The sequence below is a fragment of the Notolabrus celidotus genome, chromosome 21 (genome assembly GCF_009762535.1).
Source record: "Notolabrus celidotus isolate fNotCel1 chromosome 21, fNotCel1.pri, whole genome shotgun sequence".
In the NCBI taxonomy this organism is placed as follows: domain Eukaryota; kingdom Metazoa; phylum Chordata; class Actinopteri; order Labriformes; family Labridae; genus Notolabrus; species Notolabrus celidotus.
The window spans coordinates 17421116-17444109 of record NC_048292.1 but is presented as its reverse complement, the minus strand read 5'-3'; the positions used below and the strand labels follow the sequence as shown (position 1 = coordinate 17444109).

Sequence of the window (22994 nt, the reverse complement as noted above, 5' to 3'; positions counted from 1 at the left end):
ACACTCCAGACATGCAGGGATCTGCAGAAAAACAGGCCTGTGACTCATTCTGGGTTACTGACCCATAATTTCAGAAACCCTTGAGGTCTGCTTCTATCAACATGATCATAAATCTACAGTCGACTGCGCTATTGAGAGTGCAAAAACACTTGGAAAAAAATGTCACAAGACTGAGTCTGAGTAAGGAAAAAAGCTGAAAATAAAGTCTATTCAAACTGTACGGTGATCAGCAAAACTGACTCTGACAGCTTTTAAAAAACTGAGATAAATAAACTTAATTTGAAATCAGCATCCAGTTAGCTCAGCAGGTTTCACAGCAGCAATGATGCAGTATTCACCAGGGTGCTACTGTCTGAGGTATTTAGGAATTAAACATACACAATCAGCATTTTAACAAGCTAACTGGATATGCTTACAACAAATTGTCACAGTAGGATTGCATCCACACACACAGGGAAGCTGTTATTTTCTGAAATATTTGCATTCAGCTGTTTCCTCACATTAACACCACAAGCGTCTCACAATAACACAGATAATCTCTTATCTTGGCGTGCCCAAATAAGGAACCAGGGATGTTATCTGGGAAAGCAGGTTCAACACCGTTATGTGTTCGGCTGGGGATATTTATCTCTCCACAAATAATGTAACCCCTCATGTAATGGGTGGCTGTTAGTCAGGAAACAGGGTGTATGAGCATAAATGCACTCAATGACACTTTTTCTTAACTACCACTTAGTGCGATTTCATAAAGAGAACATAGTAGTTAGATGTACACCTGCCCCCGCTCTCCCCTTGTCTCTCATGCTGACCTTGCAGCGTGCAGGTAATGCTCAAATGCTATAATCACACAGCATGAGCGAGTGCTGTGTCTCAGTGTGTGTGTGCGCTCTGGCCCTTCATCATCATCATAGTGCAACTATGTGTGTGATTTTGACAAGTGTCTATGTGTGCATGTGTACGCGTGAGCTCAGACAGGCCCCATCGACCTGTTGAGAGCAGCAGCTGTTGTCATGGTAACAGAGGAGGAGGAAAAGAAGATTTCGGGTCTGCTATCTCTGGAGACCAAGGTACTCGCAGAACACGTGCACACATACAAACACACAAACACATGCGCACACACACACACACATATACAAAGCCTATAGAGTAACAGCAAAACAGGAAGGCATCGCTTACACACATACAGAGAACAAAGACATACAGTAGAGAGCTCAAAGTCACCCAAACACATGCTGCGGTTATTAAGGACATCCACAACTGGAATGTTTAGGTACACAGACAGACTGATAGTTCGATGGAGATGTTTGAAGTAGTGAAGGACACACTTTACTGTAATTTTGAAGTTGGTATTCTTCTTCCATCATTTTCTTTTTTTTGGTTTGTGTGCCTTCCTGTTTACTTCTTCCTCTCCTTCTGGTCTTTCATTCTCCCTAAGAGCCCTCCTTAGTGTCTCTCATCTTTCCCCCACTCATATCATCCCTCACCTCTTCCTCTGTCACTCTCTTCCTTCCTTACTTCCCTGCCTCAGAGCTGTTTGAATGAATGATGCTGGGAATTGTGGGTAATGATCTGAACACTCATCAGTCATTGGGTACGATTATTCCAGTGACCCTGGGGTTTATGCATGCTATTTTTGATTAATTCTTTTTATAACACCACACCTTTGTCAGGATCAATCTACTGCTCACTTTATGACTTAACATAATCACTATAAATAAACAAGGTGATCAGAAGGATATCTCTGAGATCACATTCCTTTTTAATTTTGTAGATTCTGAAAAAGTATGTCGGTTTAAAATATGTCACAAGAATTTGGTCATTATCAGCCTCTACATGTTTTAATAAAACATTGATTTTTCCATTTTAGTGTTAATGCAACATGTGGGGATGAAAATTACCCCTGGATCTTATGATGTGCATGTGGGAAGAACATATGTGTGATGTATTGTTCTTTAACTCATTTTGTTTATCAGATCTGCAGTAATACTAACTCATCTTCTCTTTCATCACCAGCAAGCTCTGACTTTGCTTCTCTCCTCTCTTCCCTTATGATCCCCCTATCATCTCTCCTTTCCTCCCTCACTCATTATTTACCCTCCCCCTGCTCTGTCATTTTTCTTGTTTACCTTCCTTGTCCTCCCCTGGATCCCTCCTTCTCTCCTCAGCTACTCTGTTCCATCATCCCCCCCTGTCGACATCCATGTCCTGCCCACATGCCTGCCCTTCCCATTTCCCCAACCCCTCCTCTTCCTCTCCTCCACTACCTCTCAGGACGAAGAGTGACTGTGCTCTTGCTGGGTTCATGCTCATGTGGGCCTTCTCCTATTATACATCACTTTGACTGTGACACTGACCATTTCTGTCTCCCTCTATCCCAGCCTGAGGGAAAACCGAGTCATTATGTTCAGCAGCTTAAAAAATAGGGAAAAAATCTCCACAGGAGAGGAAGGGTAAAAAGGGAGGATGGGTGAAGGAATAGCAGGAATAAAGGGATTTGGATGGGCAGAGGGAATGAGAGACAGATAATAAATGGAGAGAGAGACATGGGGTTAGAAGGTGGAGGGAGCAAAAGAGGAACAGAGGCAAGGATGGCCCTGAGGGAGTCAGTATGAATGCAGCTAGAAAGAGCTTTGGGAGGGACATATACTGAGAAGAGGTGTGAAGGGGCATGAAAATGACTCAATTTGTTTTATCTTCCTGTAAGAAAAAAAATGTAAGATGAAAGAGGGAGAGAAAAAATAGAAAGAACGAGACAGACGACAGACAGACGGAGGGGGAAAAGGATTAGTACATGTGATTGAAGAGCAGAGAATAACACCAAGGGAGACAGAAGAGAGGATAGAGATTATTTACAAAAGAAAGAAAGAGTGGAAAGAATTGAATAGGGAAAAGAGAGGTAATGAAAAAACAGAATACACGACACATTTTTAACCTGAATACTTCCTGCATTTCTTTTACCCTCCTTTCTTTTCTCTTTTGCAATGTTTCTTTCTGGCCTGCATTTTTCTGGCCTGCATCTTACTTTGAAGGGATGCTATATGGTTGCAATGCATACATTATTGTTAATGAGTGAGGTTTGCGTCTATGTGACTTGAACTTTGCCCCTTTATTACAGATAATTGAACGACTGAACCACATCTGTGGCTCGATTTAATGTATCTAAACAGAACAGAACCTTTGGCCCTCTGTTATGTTACTCCTGTTAAAGTGAAAGTACACATCATCTGCAGAACTGTTTTTGGAAAGCTGACTTCATCTGCTTCATCAAAGGATACTTCCACTCTACGATGCTGATGCAGGCCCTGCGGATTGGGTTCTTGAGTGTGAGACAGAGCAGGGCCCGTGGCGGCCTCGTAGCTGTCGTTGTTGTCTGTTTCTTGGGCTTAGAGCTATAGTGTTGTCTCTTTCTTTGCGTGGAGCTGGCCGTGGAGATGGGCCCGCCCCCTCCCGACCCAAGCCCCGCCACTGCGCTAGTTGCGGCATTGCCCATCATCTTTGCTTGCCGCGCAGCATCGATGGCCGCCTGCCAGCTCAGGGCTGCCCCCGGCGTAGGGATGTGCTCCGGTGCCAGGCCCACCACACCCACCCCATGGTTGACCCCGCCCCCTCCTCCACCATGGTCACTGTGGATCTCAGTGCCATCGTGCTCGTTGGTCAGTCCGGGGGGAGGAGGGCGGGGAAGGGGCGGAGGGGGAGAGTAGTCGGAGCCTGCAGAGAGGAAAAAGAAAAAAAGAGGAGAAAAATTTAACAAACGACACATTGAACTGTCAGCAGGCTCTTAAACCAACGATTCAAAGCTTCACACATGGTTCCTTGAAGTCGATACAGTGTTTGAATTTCCTACAGCTTGTTAGTTTACTGTGGAGGTTTCAGGAGGGTTTACTTTGTTGACATATCAGTTAGTAAGCCCTGTGTATTTTTCAGACACTGAAATGTCTCCCTGTAGCATACACCGATGACTAATAGACTCCCATCTGTCAAGCAAGTACAACAGAGCTAACTGTGTGCTGTTTAGCTCCAAAGCATATTGTGTAGGTTAAGCAGTCCTTTCACTACGTGTCAACATCCATACACAACACCACTTGTCAGAGCAACAACTACTGGCTGGTGTAATGATCATTCTACTGCTACTACAAGTCATAATAGAATATAGTCCAGCCTTCAATACATGTGGAAGCTAAAGAATAAACATATTCTTTCCACATTTAAAAGCAACACCGTGAATATATTTCATCATTTTTGAGTGAGTCAGAAATTATTGATCACTGAGATGGTATAATGACTGCAGTTAAAGGTTATGCACTCATTTTATGTGGTAAATGTGGAGTGTTTTCAAGCTCTGGTATACAAATACAAAACTGCAAGAAACACAGGTATAAATGAAAGAGAAGATGAATGTTGAAGTGAAATGAGAGACAGAATTACAATAATCTCAGTGAGATTACATAGTTGTATCACCCCGACAAATAGTAGGAATAAGGATGAATGAGTGAAAGTACTGTTAGAGCGAGCGGATTATCCATACTGTGCAGTATGCGTAGCAAGATTAAAGACAGCTAGAATATCCTCTTAGCCCACCCTTCCCTTCCCTCTGACATCAGAGCAACATTTACACAAATACCCTCACCCCACAGACCCTTTTTAGGGTGAACAAAATGTAAACACTGTCTTCATTTTTAGGGTTTCCATCAACAGAACACTAATCTCACAAATCCAAATGACGTGAAATCATTAAAACAAACATATTCTGTTTACAAATAACCAAAGGTAATCCACAATACTGTTCACAAGAGAAGTATTTGCAACATTGATTATTTTAAACAAATTATAATCCAAACACTGAGTTCTGTCGCACTTCAATATAATTTAAACTGTCAAATTCTCAAATCCCATAAACGCAAAGCTACTTTGGGAGAAAAGACTTTCAAATCTTTAAGAACCCCTGTAAAGTTAATCCAACCTGAGCTGTTATAACAGCGATAAGGAGACAAAAAGAGGGGGAGAAAGTAAAAAGAGTTGTGCAGGAGAGTGATAGACTTATCCTGCATGCTTACCATGACTACAGAGGGTTTATCATGCCAGCTGAAATCCCATTCAGAGATTTTCATTTCTACGTATGAACTCAGTGAATGAGGTAGGGAACATTAAATCCAATCTTGGGAGTTGTAACTGCATCACGCTATATTCATATTACATACAGTACATTACAGAAGAGCTATCTTCACATGTAGTGTTAACTATTGTTGATATTTGTATTCATTTGCCATACCAAAGTTCAGAAATGTTCAGATCTAGTTTGAGGTAATGAAAGCAAAAGTAAAGAATGAACAAACTGGACTAAAGAAACACTTCTTAAGAAGCAAAAGGCGTTTAAACTGTATCCCTGCGTCTCAGTTCCTCGGTCCTTCTCTCCTTTTCTTCATTTCCTTGCATCTCTCCATGCAACTCTGATGGAAGGGAGATGCAAGGAAATTACTCAAGTGAGGGATGCATGGATGAAGTTTAGAGAACTTAGAAATGTAGCCTACATAAGACAGCAGCATCTTTTCTGTGACCTCTGACCTTCCCTCTTTTCCCTCTTTACAACTGTTGCCTCAGCCACACAATCAGTTTTTTAATCCAAATGTGCTGCCAATTTGAAGTTACTTGGACAGTGTCATAAGTGACTCTCAACTAATTCAAATACAATAAAGGCATTCCAGAAATGACTTTATATAAAAGCTACTACCAACGTCACATTGTCTCATACTGCCCACCTTACTTTCTATGGCTAAACCATTACATAATCTGAATCCAAAGTCATATAAACTGCAGTGAAACAATTTTTTGAGGCATTTTACTTCAAGAGAAGTTCAAGCACTTTAAAAGAGGTTTTATCAGCATGTTTGCCAGTTTTTACTTACTTTAGGTAACTATGACAAGCACAGCAGGTCATAACAATGCTATGAAACTGTATCACAAAGCATGCATGTCCAATAGGAGTCCTGGAACGACACAATCTTATTGAGCCTTAATTACTTCAATTAGAAACACCTGTGTGTTTTATACACTATACTGTCCAAGGTAGTTTAACGTATTATAACATGTTTAATAAGAAAAACTGTGTCAAATAATGAAAAATAGTAACAGCTCTGAAAAACTATGTCCTCGTAACTTGACAGTTAAATCAAAAAACGTGTTTTAAGTAGGGTACAAAAATCACAGCATTGCAATTAAGTATTCGAAATAAGTAACAACCATAGATTGTGTAAAATATGGACATAGTATCAGTGACGTCACCCATCTGTTTCTGAAGAGCTTATTTGAGGCCAATCGGCGGCGGCAGCCATATTGCTGCTGTTGAGCAATTGTGATGTAAAGAGGCGGGCTTTGAGCCTCCTAGCCAACAGCTACAGTGTTCCCGCCTCTCAATCAAGTCAGCTGTGCCTCTCATTGGAAGACTCGTAATCTCAATACCTTAGAAATTGCCGTGTTAGAAAAAAGTTCACCCCCATACAGTGTGTGCTGATCAAAAAATGAGCTATCCAGACTACACTCGTCTTTAGTACCAGGCTGTAAACATGTTTATTTCTGCTGTAAAGATCGTCTTTTTTGAATTGGTGTGAATGTGGTTTCCGGTACTTCCGGAGCCAGCCTCAAGCGGATCCTCGATTAACTGCAGTTTTTAGCACTTCCGCATTGGACTCATATTTTTAGACCGGAGGTTGTCGCTTGGTAGCGTCTAATACATCCTCAACTTACAATTAGAAATCATGAGCAGCTATCTTAGCCTCCCTAACTCCCTTCAACACATCAAAAGTGAAGCAAAACAGTGATAGAAAGAACAAAACTTTGTACATGTCCGTTAACTCGATGTTATAAAGCATGAAAACAGAATAACTCAGAGGTTACCACCACTCTTTTTCCTTTTTTGGCAGAGATGACCCTGAATGCAGTCGGTGCATCATGCTAGCCTTCTTTAGCAGTACTACCGAGGTTAAGCTAGCAGGGAACTATTAACCTGTTAAGGTTACACAAAACAATTTACCATTCAACATGTCAACAAACAGATGTTAATTCAAACTACAAAGAATATTATACTGTCAAAATTAACAAGCTTCTCCTTTCAGCATCTGTAAAACCTATTCATTTCTTTTGGCTGCACACTGATCATTTTGACTCATTAATTGCGACATGCAGCAGGTGCGCAGTTCTGTTACTGGTCACGTGACCCGATGGAAGTGGGGCAAATCTTTGTCATATTTAAATGTATGGCTTTTTATTATTTTATTTCTATTCATGTTGAATAAAATAAAAGTAGGTTAATAAATGATTCACTTGATTAGTTTGTGTTTTCACTTGTTTTGCAGGCTGCATGTTTTATTTCTGTGATTATTTCCATCTAACAAAACTTTTGCATGACTGCCCTTGAAACAATTTTATAGACAGCTAAATTAAAACTTTAATACCCTCACGCTAACATTACTCTACATGCATAAACCGTACAACTCAATATCTTTTTTGTCTGCACATACGTAGGAGCAGTGTGCTTCAAATGCAGCACTAATGCCCAAGGAGGAGGTGTACTTCACACTCATCAGCGGTGAAGTCACTTGGTAGCCTACCAGTGCTGCAAAGCCTTGTGGGAAATACCACTGTGGTTTCAATTTGGAGCATCTCATAACTTGGAGGGAACTATAATTTCCCCACTTTCTCGTTGAATAGTTTGAAGATTTTTCAGATTTTTGAATCCTAGAGAATAATAGCAAACTTCTGTCTTATCACTGGATCTTACCAAAATAAACATGCACACACGAGGGTTCTGCATCTTTTCCAGATGATGCTGGAAAAAGTGCCCCTATTTCTTTCCATCATTGACTCCAGTGTGAGTTAATATCTGCTTCCGGACTGCTGCTGCACATCATCATCTCTGTCTTTCCCTCACTATCTCTCACAAACACACACATACACACATAATCACTTTCAGCATATTGTACTGCTGTGTGATCAGTTTATCTCACACTGCCTGCCCCTCTCACAGGGTGTACCCCACCGAGAGAGAGAGAGAGAGAGAGAGAGAGACAGAGAGAGAGAGAGAGAGAGAGAGAGAGAGAGAGAGAGAGAGAGAGAGTTTGCCCTGCATGAGTGAGAGTTCGAGGATTAGAGAAGAGTAAAACTTTAATAATACTCTGCTTGATAATCTGTCTTTCTGACCGTGCGTCTTTCTGTCTATCTGTCCTGCCTCATGCATATTCAACCATGTCTGTGTGTGTGTGTGTGTCTGTGTGTGTGTGTGTGTGTGTCTGTGTGTGTGTGCGTGCGGCATGTGTGCATGCGCACGCGCGTACGTGCGTGCGTGCGTGCGTGCGTGCGTGTGTGTGTGTTTGCATGGTAGACTGTGTGCTGACGTGAGTGAATATAATTCCATTAGCAGCTCTTTATTCTGCAGGGGAAAAAACTGCAGCCTGGGGAAATATGAGTCTGACTGAAGGGGAGAAGGAGGAGAAGGAAAGGATGAAGGGGAAGGAGGAGAAAAGGAAAGAGGATGAAGACAGGATGCAGGAGGGAGGGAGGAGGATTTACTGTGGGAGGAGGGACAACAAGAAAACAAGCAGAAGAGGAGGAGGAAGAAGGAGTAAGAACTGAAAAGTGAACTGAAGAGTGAAGATGAGAAAAACGGGTGAAGGACTAGGATGCTTAACCAAGAGTGACAGGACTTAATCCAATTATTTATCCATCCAACATATGACTTTACTGCAGAAAATATTTCACACTAATTCTCTGTAATAGTATTACTGTCAAAGCAGGCAATGGTGTTAGTACAGTCAAAGGTTTCCACAGTACTTCAGCCAATCAAAGGCTTATACTGTACTACAGTCCAGGATTTTGCTCCAATTTCTACTACAGTATATGACACACACACAGTGGACCTGTCCTACACTAACAGAACACATCCATTAATTATAAAGGCACTGCACATGGCTCGAAAACAGACTTATCATGAAAGTATCCCTTCAGATTTATTTTCAAATATTCATTTGTTTCCCTTTTTTTCAAAACTGCATTTTTTTTTTTTTACAGCAGACACTGTCGAACACTGTGATAGGAAAAGCACAGGTGTATATCAGGCATTGAGTTTTGACATGGTGGTATATAGAATATAGAATACAGGATGAACCAATTGGATGTTTATAAATGACTAAATAACTGTTGTTGGGTTCTTATGTTATGTTGGTTTCTTTTGCTTTTACTTGTATGGCAAAGCCCTTTGGAGACCCTTCTTAGGAAGGTGCATTATGAATAAAGTTATTATTAGTGTTGTTTTTTGTTGTTTATTCCTGAGGAGACATTCAATGTTTTAACTCTGTTGAAACTTGCCTTACACACAGGCTGAAATATACTCAAACATGCACCAACCCTATGAACTTGCACTACTAGAGATATACAGAGTGAAGGGGTTTGCACATGGAGAAGCACCCCAAGCTGTTGGGGGTTTTATGCACTGATAAAAGGAGCCTCGGCAGCGCACCTCTCCAGCTACCAGTCCTGTTCCAAACTCCAAACCGTCAACCCTCCAGTTCATAATCCCGAATACAGTACAAGATCCTCCTCATCACCTACAAAGCCCTCTATAACCTAGCTCCCTCCTACCTCACCGACCTTCTGCAGCCATACAATCACTCCCGCAAACTTCGCTCCACCAATGCCAACCTCCTCACCCCTCTCACCAAACCCAAGCACCAAACCTGGGGGGACAGGGCCTTCTCTGTCGCTGCCCCCACCCTCTGGAACTCTCTCCCCCAACACCTCAGATTCTCTCCCCCACTCACCAAATTCAAATCCGGACTCAAAACTCACCTATTTAAAAAGGCTTTTAACCTATAATTGACTGATTTTTGGTTGTTTTGTTGCTTTGCTTTGCTTTGCTTTGCTTTGCTTTTTTGCACTGTTTTCCTTTGCTTTCTATTGTATAATTTATTTTCTTGTAAAGTGTCTTAGAGAAACTTTTAAACATGTATTATTATTATTATTATTATTATTATTATTATTATTATTATTAAGATAAGTGGAGCTCCACATTTGATGCATCCATAGGATTTAGTACAGCCATTTACATTTACATGTACATTTAATATAGTGTAATAAACCAGAGTCTGCAAACTGGCCTGCTCTTATAGCTATTCCAGCCCACAATCCTTTACACAGTGGAAGAAATGTCACATCTACTGAGCTGCCTAGAGATCATTCACAGATGTTCCACAGACTCCTGCTGATGTTTCAGTTTTAGTTCAGCTTAATGTTCTGAAAAAATACAATGTCCCAGTCATCTGCATATTTGCATGCACAAGACATAATTTGCTCAGAATATTTTGGTAAGGAGAAATGCATTTAGAATTCAGAGTGGGTGTTACTGTCGATGTTGATATCATCTACTTTGAATTTTGGTGTCTCTAATCTCAGAACACATTGGCAATCATTGTCCATGATCGACTGATGAGCCAATGCAATATATGCCTAAATGAACTAAATGGATACCAGCTTTTCCATAGTTCCAGGTGTTAGCATTAAACAACTTTAATACAAGAATGTCTGTTGGTTTAGTTCAGCCAGATAAGCCCCCAAAAAAACCCAACATATTCTTGTGGTTCGCTTACAAATAACAGGTCTTATGTTTGCGCAATTAACAACACCATGATCCAGATGTGCTAAAAATACAAACTTTGGAAGGTCAATCCTTAAGAAAGGAAAAAAAAACTTATAAAATGAATGTATGTTGAATAAAGCTCAAACCAATAATTTCTTTAAGTTGAGAAACCTAAACTGATCTGGAAAAATGATGCTGATTTGCTTTCATAACAGTGTCAAGCAGATGTGTTGCTCAAGTTGAAATGTTTGATCTAGAACAGATTGTTTCGTGCAGGTATCTGTTTTTAGAGATGAAAAAAAAAGGTCAGATTATCAACAAAGCCAGCCGTGATGACATTATGGGGGATTGTGCTCTCCCTGCTTTTGCTCTCAACACGAACAGTTTTTCATGCATGCACAAAAAGCCTGCTAATACGTGAGCTTTACAAAACTACCTGGACGACATACACACTACAAACGGGAGACCAGAACACTTTCCATGCTGATAATCCAGGCCTCCAAGTACAGATTTTACATTTCTCTGCCCAATCTTTAAAGAAAGATTAAGGCAGTGGTGTCCAAACTTTTTTCAAAGAGGGCCACATTTGATGTTGTCTGAATACTTCAGGGCCAGTGGCTCCTACATACTGAGACTTATGAATCATAAAAGTTATAGTATATGAACTCTATTTAATAACAATTATTTTACATTTTTTTCTCAATAAATCAGTAACTAGGTAGTCCTCAGTTCTTGTAGCAACATAAACATTAGCAAACGTTATCTTCTTCTGGAGGAAGAGGTTTTTCTTTAGGGTCGGGCAATGTGGGAAAAATATTGTCTCATTATTTTTCCTATGGCAGGATCGCAATCTGGATTTAACCACACTTCTATTTCATGTTGTTTTTAAGACTTTTCTGACCAGCAGACAACATTTTAAGAGCTAAATAATTCTTGTCCTGCATTCTGAACTATTTTTTATGCATCAAATTTTGCCTTTTCTGCACAATTTCATAATTTTGATCTTGTCTTGTGTCCTCTTTTGTGTCTTCTGAACTTTTAGTGTTCATCAAGAACATTTTCACATCATGATAAAAACATTCAATTGAAAAATCTGTCAACTTTAAGAGTTCTTGTGTTTCCTCCTAATTATATTCCTGCAGAATATCCAGAGCTTTGAATTTATAAAAGTAGTCCATATGAAGCTTTATTGAGACGTTTCTGGATTGAATTTAGTTTTGTTTGTGCGCTTGAAAGAAACTGCAAATGTACAGATGATTCAGAATGTGATTAATTTCTTTGCTATAAATAACACAATTTAAGATGGAAGCTTGGGGCCATAAATAAATGGACCTTGGGCCGCAATTGGCCCCCGGGCCGTACTTTGGACACCCCTGGATTAAGGAGTCTGAGGAGGTCAAAACAGTAGCATGTCAGATACCAGGACTCTGGCTGTAGAGCAGCCCTGATTGTGTGTTACTGACACACTTAACCCTCCTGTTATGTTGAGGGTCAAATTGTCCCTATTTTAGGCAATATATGTCTTCCAAACCAGCTAAATGCAGCATAAAAATCTGGGCAGCATGTGATAGTAGAGGTGTCTTGTTAATTTATCAACATCACTTCATAAAAATAAAAAAAAATCTAAATGTAAAATAAAATAAAGAAAAAATCTTTGTCATGTAAAACTATTGTATTTATATTTAGGGCTTTCCAATGTACATTAAAAAAAGTTTTAACATTAATTTTAAGGAAAAACGAGTGAGTTATCCTCATTGAACCATGATCTGTGATGATTAAAGAACACCAATTGACTAAATATTGTTTTAAATGGTGAGTAATGGAGTTAAAAATTTGAAAATGAAAAATGTGTATTGGGATTTTTTGGGGTTCTGACACTTTTGGATAATTGATTATACATCGGGTCAAATTGACCCAGGAACATTTTTGCAGTTCCAGAGAAATGATCATAACAGGAGTGTTAAACCTGGCAAGATTTGATTTTCAATCCACAGGGTTGAATCTCTTAGCAAGGGCTGATTAGGCCTCTCCTTATGACAGTGAATGTGTAGCCTTATATAAAATGCCTTAGTAACTTCTCTTAACTGTGTTGCATCTGTAACCATGGAGGGAGATTCTTATTGCAATTAGAGCAGCTAAATTCACAAACCAGCTCTGTCCCTTTCTGATCTTAGCAGATGTCTAATGAGCCAAAAACCTTGAAAACACTTACGTGTGTGGCTGTGCATGGTGTTTGACATTTGTGTAACTATACATGTCAGCATGCAGTATTACAACTCTTATAATGTGTATAACAAATGTGAAATTATGCTCAAGCTTTGGCCAGAAAAAAAACCACACACAATGATTTCTAGCAGACTCACTTATGGTAAAGCACAAAACAGAATAAAATAAGCAAATACTCAGCAGAGAGACAGAGAAAAACATTTGTGCGTCTTTATACATCGGTCTTTAAACTGTAAAGACTTTCAGCTTCCACTCTAACTGAACTCGAAGTGAACTTAACTGAGCCGAACTTCAGTGGGAGCTGAGCTGCAGACCGTAATGAGCTGTGATAGTCGGTGGAGCTGTTCTACTTAATGATAAAGACTGGAGAGAGATGCTATCGCTGCAACTCCGAGCACCCTGCCATAAAATGTCATTACACACACACCCACACACACACACATACAAACACACACACAAAGCAACAAATGATTAGAATTTGGCTCCACCAATACACTTTGAGGAGAAACTACAGCTGCAAAAACTGCCTCACCAAGCTTTAAAAACAGTCATTTCACTTCCTAAACCTTCAGCTTCTCTGCTCATTGACTGGGCTCAAGTAGATAACGGACAGCGGAGAGGACCAATCAGATTATTCCAACCTAAATCAGTCTCTCACATCATCTCCTCTGTGTGCCCTTCCTCATCGTTGTCTGTCCGATTCATTTCCCACACTATTCCCTCCATCTGCTTTTTCTTCTCCTCCATTCATCCCAACAGGGATCTATTTAGGCGGACAGTGATGATGTGATTATCAGTCAATTAAGTGATGATGACACCTGATCAGACACTAATTAATGGGGGATGCACACATACAGTCACGCACACATATACACTCTCAGGGGCCCTCACCTTGCAGCAAGTCTAATTCTTATCTAAAATACAGAGAAATGTTGAGTTGGCAGCCTTACTGAGTCCAACCAGTTATTTTCCAGAATGTGTGGACCCCTCAAACACACACTGACACTCACACACACGCGCACACACATGCACAACAGCTATAATCTGCCAAACCAACAAAATTGTCGTTCTATTTTGAAAGATGACCTCCTTTGCTCCTTTACCTCTTCTTCGCCCTCCTGCTTATTGCCAAATCATTCATCCATCTCTTCCTCCTCTTCATCCCTCCATACTTGTTAACAATCACTATCTCTCCTCCTCTCCATCCCCTCTTTTCTCCCTCTCTAATCTATAATGCTGTCACTCCCTCCATTGGTTCTCCGGCAGCGTACAAGTTCATTTTCAGCTGCGCACCCTTCCTCTTTTCCTCCATCAATCTAACCCCTCCTCATCTCCCCATTTTTCTCCAGCTCCCTTGCATCGCTGCTTCTCACCCTTTTTTCCCATCATTTCCCTCTCTGTCATTTTCAAATAGCTGACAAGTATTCTCTTTCATGCCCTCTCTCTTCCTTCTCAAGTGGGTTGTTCATCGCTGGTGTCATGCAAGAGACTGCAGCTTCATCTCTGTTTTCACCCGGCGTTCTCAGACTCTGGTTTAGGATAAAACTATGAAAATTAAATGGCATAATGGATGACCACTCTTGAATACAGTGGCTAAAAAGGAGCAAATGTGCTGCAATAGCCAAAATTAAATCCTAATGGAGACTTCCTTACGGAGAGTCCCCTAAGAAGCAGCTTCAAACTCAAAATTTCATATGATCAAAAATAAACAAAAAAAGTGCTGGAATAAAATCTAAACAAATGCATCATACCGCCAATACATAAACAATGCATAATCAAAATCTTATGATCCCAGAAAACAAAAGAAATACACTGCATGTTATTACAATGATAGAGCCTCAGCCTGTCTCCTCTATCAGACCCTTTAAGGAAACTGTAAGCTTTTGTCCTTGTTTGCATAGACTGAGTGTTAGAGCCATATGTGTGTCAATATTATGTGTGGACTGTTTACTTGTTTGATGCACTTGTGTGCACACTAGGTGGTGGGTGTGTCAAGCCAGGTGTAAAAAGCATAGAGGGAAGAAGACCCAATTAGTGGCAGGTGAGCTGCCTACTGGGTAGCATACAGTTTTTGACAGTCGTCGCCATCGTCTTTGTCATCTCTGTCATCGTCTCGTCTAGCTTTAAGCCTTTAATTCTACAAGTTGGTAGTAGATGCAAGTGTGGATTGATCGACTGAGCGTTTGTTGTATGTCGATGTAAAATAAACCTTTATTGATGTCAATGCACAGAGATTGGACTTCATTCATTCAACCTGCACGAGGAGGACGCGTCAACTGAGTTCCGGTAAAGCATCCCCTCAGTGGCTTATAGGTGTTTTGTTTCGTTTGGCGAAAGAAAGCCACTACACTGGGCATTCAAATGCCCACCATAAGTGTTCACAGACTGTGAAGCCATCATTTTCAGAGCTCCCCCTGCTGAATGGCTGTAGTATAGGTCATGAAATGTAAAATACACCTCAAATAAATTAATTTAAAACATAGTATCTGTCATTCTCGTCAGTTCTTAAATGCTGATTTATGTTCAAATGATTCTTTTTCTGAGAAGTTTAATTTGAGTTTGTGTTATTCGATTTTAAATTGCAGTTTGACCAATGCAGGCTCCTGCAGCATTTTGTCCAACCTCCGGTCTAAAAATATGAGCCCAATGCGGAAGTGCTAAAAACTGCAGTTCATCAAGGAAGTACCGGAAGTCACGTACACATGAATGGGAAATAGGCGATCTTGACAGCAGAAATAAACATGTTTACAGCCTGGTACAAAAGAGGAGTGTAGTCTGCATAGATCATTCCCCCAATCGGCACACACAATAGGCAAGGTTAATTTTTTTCTAACGCAGCAATTTTGAAGATATTGAGATTACGAGTCTTCCAATGAGAGACACAGCTGACTTGCGGGAACACTGTAGCTGTTGTGCTAGGAGGCTCAAACTCCGCCTCTTTACGTCACACTGGCTCGACAGCAGCAATATGGCTGCCACCAACAATTGGCCTCACACAGCTCTTCGGAAAGATGGGTGACGTCACGGATCCTATGTCCATATTTTATACAGTCTATGATTTTGTCCTGGATTAGCATAGCAGAGGGGGAACAGTTAGAGAAAACCGACCAAACACCAACACAAGAGTCACTGAACTTTTCAAAGCCGGCAGTGTCTACTTCAAATCGAAATAAGACTCTGTTTTGCTGTGGACTCCACTAACTTTAGGGATGGGCTTACGTTTTTATCTGTGAGTTAAATGCATGTATATGGGTACTATTATGTGATTCCCACAGCTCCACCAGCCAGATCTCTTCTGCGCATGACTTGGCTGCACCAGTGTGATATTTCAGCGCCAATTGAGACAGTAATATGGCTTCACATCTCACAATCGGATGAGCATTGAGGTGTGGTGTCTATATCAATACACAGTCAATGCTTGTTGCCCACCGTGCTCGAGTCTTTTTTGGCACAGAAATTGTGATTGTCATTGCTTCTATGTTTTTTTTTTAAAGCTTTTATGACATCCCATCATGCTTTAGCCTAATTATCACTGTCACTGTTAATATAGGTTGCAAGCATAATATTATTTTTACCCAATTTATGTGTCATTCACTCACTCACACTTACACATAAATACAAAAATCCCAAAACACTCTACTAAGGCTTGTGTGTAGTTGTGTTCATGTGCATGTGTTTTTTGGGCTACATCCCCACTGTGCGTGCGTGTGTGCCTCTCATTTGTCTTTCTCTTTCGCTCTGTCCATATGTGCCCATTATCTGGTCGAGTGATCACACCACACAGACACACCTGCTCCCCTTCGTGCGCACACATGCAAAGCCCACATGCACACTCACACACACATACACATACATTTATACACCTGCTCCTCTTGCAACACAAGACACACACACCTGCTCCCCCTTGATCTATGACCCCTCCCAATGGACGATTACAGTGCGCTCTGACAGAAGCGCACACACTCTCATGGACACACTCACAGCACGAGGAGAGAATGCATGCAATTTAAGAGAAAAACACGGCGCGTCACATAGTCGTGATTGGACAGAAGAGGCTCGCTAAACAAACATGACAAGCAAATTGAGGACTTATCATCCTTTGCAGAATATTCTCTATTTAATGGACAAAAGGATGAGCTATCGTCAGGGGAAATTTCTGCTACTTTACTATACTTTGCACATAAAGTGCTTCTCATTTGCCTGAATACTACAGGGCAGTGAACACATCTCAAGTGAGACTGCTTGCTCCACTTCTCCCTGTTGACAAAGAGGCATAATAGCAGGGCACAATATACTTTTTTGTAGCAAATAAGGTCATCATACCAACAACATAACAACAGGTATTAAAGTCACGATGCCACTCTTTTCACTGCAGTGAGCACTGCCTAACAGAACACGATCTTATATGGATTTATTCATTAAAACCATAACACACCATGTGAAATGGAAAGAGAAGTGGAGGTAAAATGAAAAAATGCACGCATATGTGCACATACATTCCACCACATATGAGATAAATATGACCGTAACACGCCAAGGGAATACACGTGTATAAATTATGCATTCATGCTCTGTATTCAGCAGCACATTGCTCACTGTCACCTGGACTCTCGAGTTTATTAAAGCCCGGCCCAGCCCGGCCCTTGAGCTATGGAAGGTGGATCTGAAGCTCTGATTGGTTGTCATTTTTGTAGTCCCAGGAGGTCAGGGTAGAAACATTGCTTTAAAGCTTAACAGTATAAAAAACAATCAAGGTGTTTAATTTGAGTACATTAAAAGGGAAGCTATCCATATTAGAACAAAATTGAATAATCTTTTATGGTTTTATATCGTGTTTTTTAGCCCAAATAGTCTGAATTGAGGATTCAAACAATGTGGTATGAAAAAAACACCTCCAATAAAAAGCCTGAGATTTAGAAAATGAATAAAAGTAGCACACAGAGACTACAAAATGCACTTAATTGCCATTAATCCCCATTTAGGCAACAATAGCTGTAACAATGATGTACTGTATTAAACCCTCAGAGGGCTAACTTCAAGCCAAAAGATAAGACTGCATGGGTTTAAGCTGTTATAATACTTATGAAGTCAAATAAAACCACGCCCATAAGGCGAGGAATGGTCTGAGCCAAATCAAACAAGGTCTTATTTTCCGTGTCGCAAATTTCCCAAGGAAAATGTAATGACAGCAGCCGAACACATTCACATTAAACTCATTCCATGTTTGATATCATTTGAAATTGGATTCAAGGAAACCCAGTAAAATATCTGATGTTGTTTTGACATGGTAGTTGTACTTGGCGGATTAATAACTAAATCCAAAACTTATGACTGGCTGGATCACACTGCTTATCTGCAGGGGAAAGAGGGTCGTGCTCTCTTTTAAGTTGTACTGTTTTGACCCCAGACCAGATGTAATTAATTTAATGCAACTGTAGAGTACATTATTGGAAGCACTGTAACAAACAGCCAATAGCTAAAACTCTAAAGATCAAGTCAGACAGACAATGTGATGAGTGTCAGCTTTGACTTTTTAATGTTCAACTAATTGCAGCTAAAATACAGATTCCTCTTAAGGTGTGATTTATCAGCAGATAACAGATGTCTTCTTTAGTTAGACATTGAGCTTTGTTCTGATAAAAAGCTGACAAATACCTACAGCTGATGTCACTCTGCCTCGAGCTGACAAGACCACAGCAAGCTTCAGAAACAAAAAGTTGTGATACACAGAAGAATGAATGCAAGGTTAAAGAAGAAAAAAAGTGAAGAGAAGAACTAAAGAAGGAGTAGGAGGAAGGAAGAGCAAAAAGTGATGGAGATATGGGTTACGTGGTGGAAGAGGAGGAGAAGAAGAGGGGGAAGCGATGGGAGGAGGAGGAGGAGGAGGACGGCTTGTTCACACTGCGCCTCCGTGCCGACCTTGCATACACACATATTCACACACAGTGCAGGCAGCAGATATTAATAACTCCTTATTAATATTCATCTGCAGTGGAGAGATGTGAGGCCAGAGTAACCCAGATACAAACCGTCTCTCTACCTGTCTCTCTGTGCATTGTTCCTTACATCTAGTGTTCAAGGCCTCTGGCAGTTTGTCTGTCTTTGTTGTGTATGTATAAGCACTTAAGCTGACACTTTAATACAGTCAAATAAAATATTGACAACACTAAAGCTGGAGTTTTGCTTTTCGAAAGAAGAACTTGGATAAAACTTGCTGACGTATGTCTAATGTTGCCTTCGCTTTTGTCTTGCACTCCCTCTTTTCCATACTTTCTTTTCAATCCTCAGCCTTTCTCTTTATCCCCCTCTATATCATAATGTATAACCTTTGCCATTCAGAAGGCACTTTCATTCAAAGGGCCTCCAGGTGAAGTCATTTCATACATATTCTGTATGTGTAGTCCCACTGAATGGAACTCCTAACCTTGACAAGGTTATTACCATGCAAAACTAGCCAGGCTGCACATGAGCACCTGTACAGTCCAGAGGCAAAGTGTGTGTAGAATACTTATAGAGGACATGTGAGCCTCCTGATATGTACGCCAGGTGACTTTGGCAGTTTTTATAATTATATAATGAGAATAGGAGCACAGATGTTGCATTCCCAGCAATCTTGACACAATTTAAACCGTCTACTACAGTGAAAATAATCTAACAAACCTAAGTAATGTTTGGATCTACATACTTCTAATAAAAAATATAACTTTACTCATAATTGGTGCACAAGAGCATCTCTCCTTCTATTCTTTTGTTTTGTGAAATCTTTCTTGATTCTTAGTGTTTTATGTGGACGAATACCCCAGGATACAGGACAATATGATACTAAATTGTATAATACCATACCATATAATTCCATACCAAAGTATACCATGTTATACTGTGACACCATAAGATACTTTACCAAACCATATGATACAGCTAATATGATATAAAACCCTGACATAACATTGTACAATACCATACTACAACATAACACACCGTACCACATCATTTCATACGATTATGTATGTTAAAATAGAATCTGATATGACACAGTATGAAAGAATAAAATATGATAGGGTTCAATAGGATACAAAATGATACGATACCAGATGAAATTATACAATATGATAGGATATGATACGCAATAATACAAAATGATATGAAACGCTACTATATGATCCAATATGATACGATATGATTTGATTGAATATGATAAAATATGATACGAAATGCTACTATATGATCCAATATGATATGATATGATATGGGGTAGGACCATAGACTGTATAAAATATGGACGTAGGATCCGTGACGTCACCCATCTGTTTCTGAAGAGCTGTTTTGAGGCCAATCGTTGGTGGCAGCCATATTGCTGCTGTCAAGCCAGTGTGATGTAAAGAGGCGGAGTTTGAGCCTCCTAGCCAACAGCTGCAGTGTTCCCGCAGTCAGCTGTGCCTCCCATTGGAAGATTTGTAATCTCAATATCTTCAAAATTGCTGCATTAGAAAAAATTCACCCCCCTCACAGTGAGAGGACATCGAGAAATGAGCTATCCAGACTACACTCGTCTTTTGTACCAGGCTGTAAACATGTTTATGTCTGCTGTAAAGATCGGCTTTTTCCCATTCATGTGTATGTGGTTTCTGGTACTTCAGGAGCCAGCCTCAAGAGGATCCTCGACGAACTGCAGTTTTTAGCACTTCCGCATTGACTCATATTTTAGACCGGAGGTTGCCGCTTGGGTAGGATTAGATAAGTTTTAACTTCTTCCTACTCCTTTCAAACATGTAAAGTAAATTGATTCACTGTTTGCTAATATAACTGTTTCTTTTTTTTTTCTTGTATCCTTTTTTTTTTTATTTTTACTTTACATGTTTGAAATAAAGTCATCAAATCAAATCAAATCAAATCAAAAATATGATACCCAATGATAGGATAGGATATGGTCATAGACTGTAAAAAATATGGACGTAGTATCCGTGACGTCACCCATCTGTTCCTGAGAGCTGTTTTGAAGCAAATCGACGGCAGCAGCCATATTGGTAATGCGGAACTCAACAAGGCAGAGTGTGACGTAGTGTGAGCCTCTTAGCCAATGGCTGTGTGTTCCCGACCGGGAGTCACGTCAGTCATGTCCTTATTTGGGCAAAACTCATAATCTTAATATCTTCTTAACCGTCACGTTAGAAAAAAATTCACCCCCCGTACAGTGTATGCCATTAGAGAGATTAGCGTTGTAGGGCCAAGCCGTTTTTTGAACCAGGCTGTAAACATGTTTATTAATGCTGCAAAGATCGTCTTTTTCCCATTCATATCTATGTGGTTTCCGGTGTTTCTGCAGCCAGCCTCAAGCGGATTTTCGATGTATTGCAGTTTATATCACTTCCGCATTGGCTTCATCGTTTGAGACCGGAGTTTGCCGCTTGGATATGGTACGATATGAAACGATACGATTTGATATGATATGATAAGATATGACACAATATGATATGATATGAAACAAAACGATACAAAATGCTACTATAAGATTCCAATATGATATGATAAAATACGATATGATACGATATATGATATGATATAATATGAAATGGCACAAAACATACAATAAGATAAGATACGATACGATACAATAGATATGTTCTGTATAACCTCCTCCCCAAGTGTTGATAAATAAAATCAATTCAAAAAATCAATCTGCATGAAATCAGATCAGCATTTACCATGTAGACTGCAAGCAGTGTGTATTTCACATTACACATATTGAATAGGTTAAGGTAAGAACAAATCAACTGCCTTCCCATTTTAAAGGTTTGTACTTCTGTTTGCAAGTCATCATAAATAAATTCTAACCTTGAGATAAAAAACAATTTCCATATTTGTATCTTTTATTCCTGGTTTTATTGTTACATTGTTGTATTTGTATTCGTCGTGCAGCCAGAAAATATCACCAGCAAGAATCCAAACACTGATGGATGTCAGCTTTGGCTGCAAAAAGCCCTGTATTGGCAGCAAACCAAACCAGCACTTGCACGTTAGATCGCTCACTTCATCAAGTCGTCTTGCAAAATGAGAAAAAAAAGGAAGCACACTTTCATTATAAAATATGGAAAACTGAGTCTGAAACATTTCCAGTCTCTTAAATTTCCCTGACATGGCTGTTAAAATGAACAAAGTCCGGTTCACATTACATAAACCTTCACTGTAGATGGGCTATCATGGCAAAGGCACTTGGCAGAACACAGCTACTTGTAATTTGTCTTAATCTGACTAACTTCATAGAAGAAAGTTGAGGCCATCTTTTGTCCATATAAGAAAGAAAAACCCTTCTAAAGATCCCTTTCACAGAGAGATGGACCCTGTTTCCACCCCACTCAACAAGCAACCTGACACAAGAGGAAGATAACAGTGGAAAATGTTTCCTTTTTGTATTGGATAAAAGAATCAAATTTAAAAGAAACATCACACTTTCAAGGTTGTTACCTTGCTTTTTTCTCTCTGCCGGCTAGTTTACACTCTTTGCCAAGCGTGCCAGCAGGACTCAAACATGACCTTTCTGTAGAAAAGGTTGAAAAAATGAGCAAAGCATGTTTCAACCGACTGCTACAGCTGCTGCAGGGTTATAAGGAGGTTCAAGTGCAGCACAAAGGACGACTTGTTTAAAAAGAATAACATTGTACCAGGAAAATCTGCAAAAACAAAGAAATAGATCTCCCCTTTGCCATTGAGCAAGGAATGTCACCCTCATTTGCTCCTCTGGGATCCAGCAGTGGGCGACTGTGGTGTAACTGGGAAGCTGCCAAGCAGGAGTGTGTGGATGTAGCCTACTCATGTGAAGCAGAGCATGAAAAAAGCGGAGTAAACTTTCTTTAAAGTCCCTCCCCTGGATGAGCAGAGGGAATAAATCCAAGCCTGGGTAACTAAAAAGGGAAAATCAAAGTAAATAAAAAGGAGGCAGTCTTTTAAGATGTTTAAATAACCTTTATCAGTCTGATCATTTGCAGCTAGAGAGACAGCTATGTGTTGACAGTGAAGCAGTCCCAAGACAATAAGTATATAATTTGTGAAGTTTGAAGTAAGCCTTTGTTGAGTTTAATTATAGCATCACTTAAAAGAAAAGATCCCTGATGCTTCTGGTGCTGATGTTTTGATCCACACTGTAATA

At 40.1% G+C, this 22994-nt stretch overlaps 1 protein-coding gene across 1 annotated transcript in view; it reads right to left on the bottom strand.

Annotated features, from left to right (window-relative positions):
• The window catches only part of cacna1c (calcium channel, voltage-dependent, L type, alpha 1C subunit), a 254713-nt gene that overhangs the window by 176095 nt on the left and 55624 nt on the right, over nucleotides 1–22994 (bottom strand). Inside the window, exon 2 of the mRNA XM_034673428.1 lies at nucleotides 3276–3708. Coding sequence (XP_034529319.1) covers nucleotides 3276–3708 — 433 coding nt within the window. The remainder of the gene's footprint in view (nucleotides 1–3275; nucleotides 3709–22994) is intronic.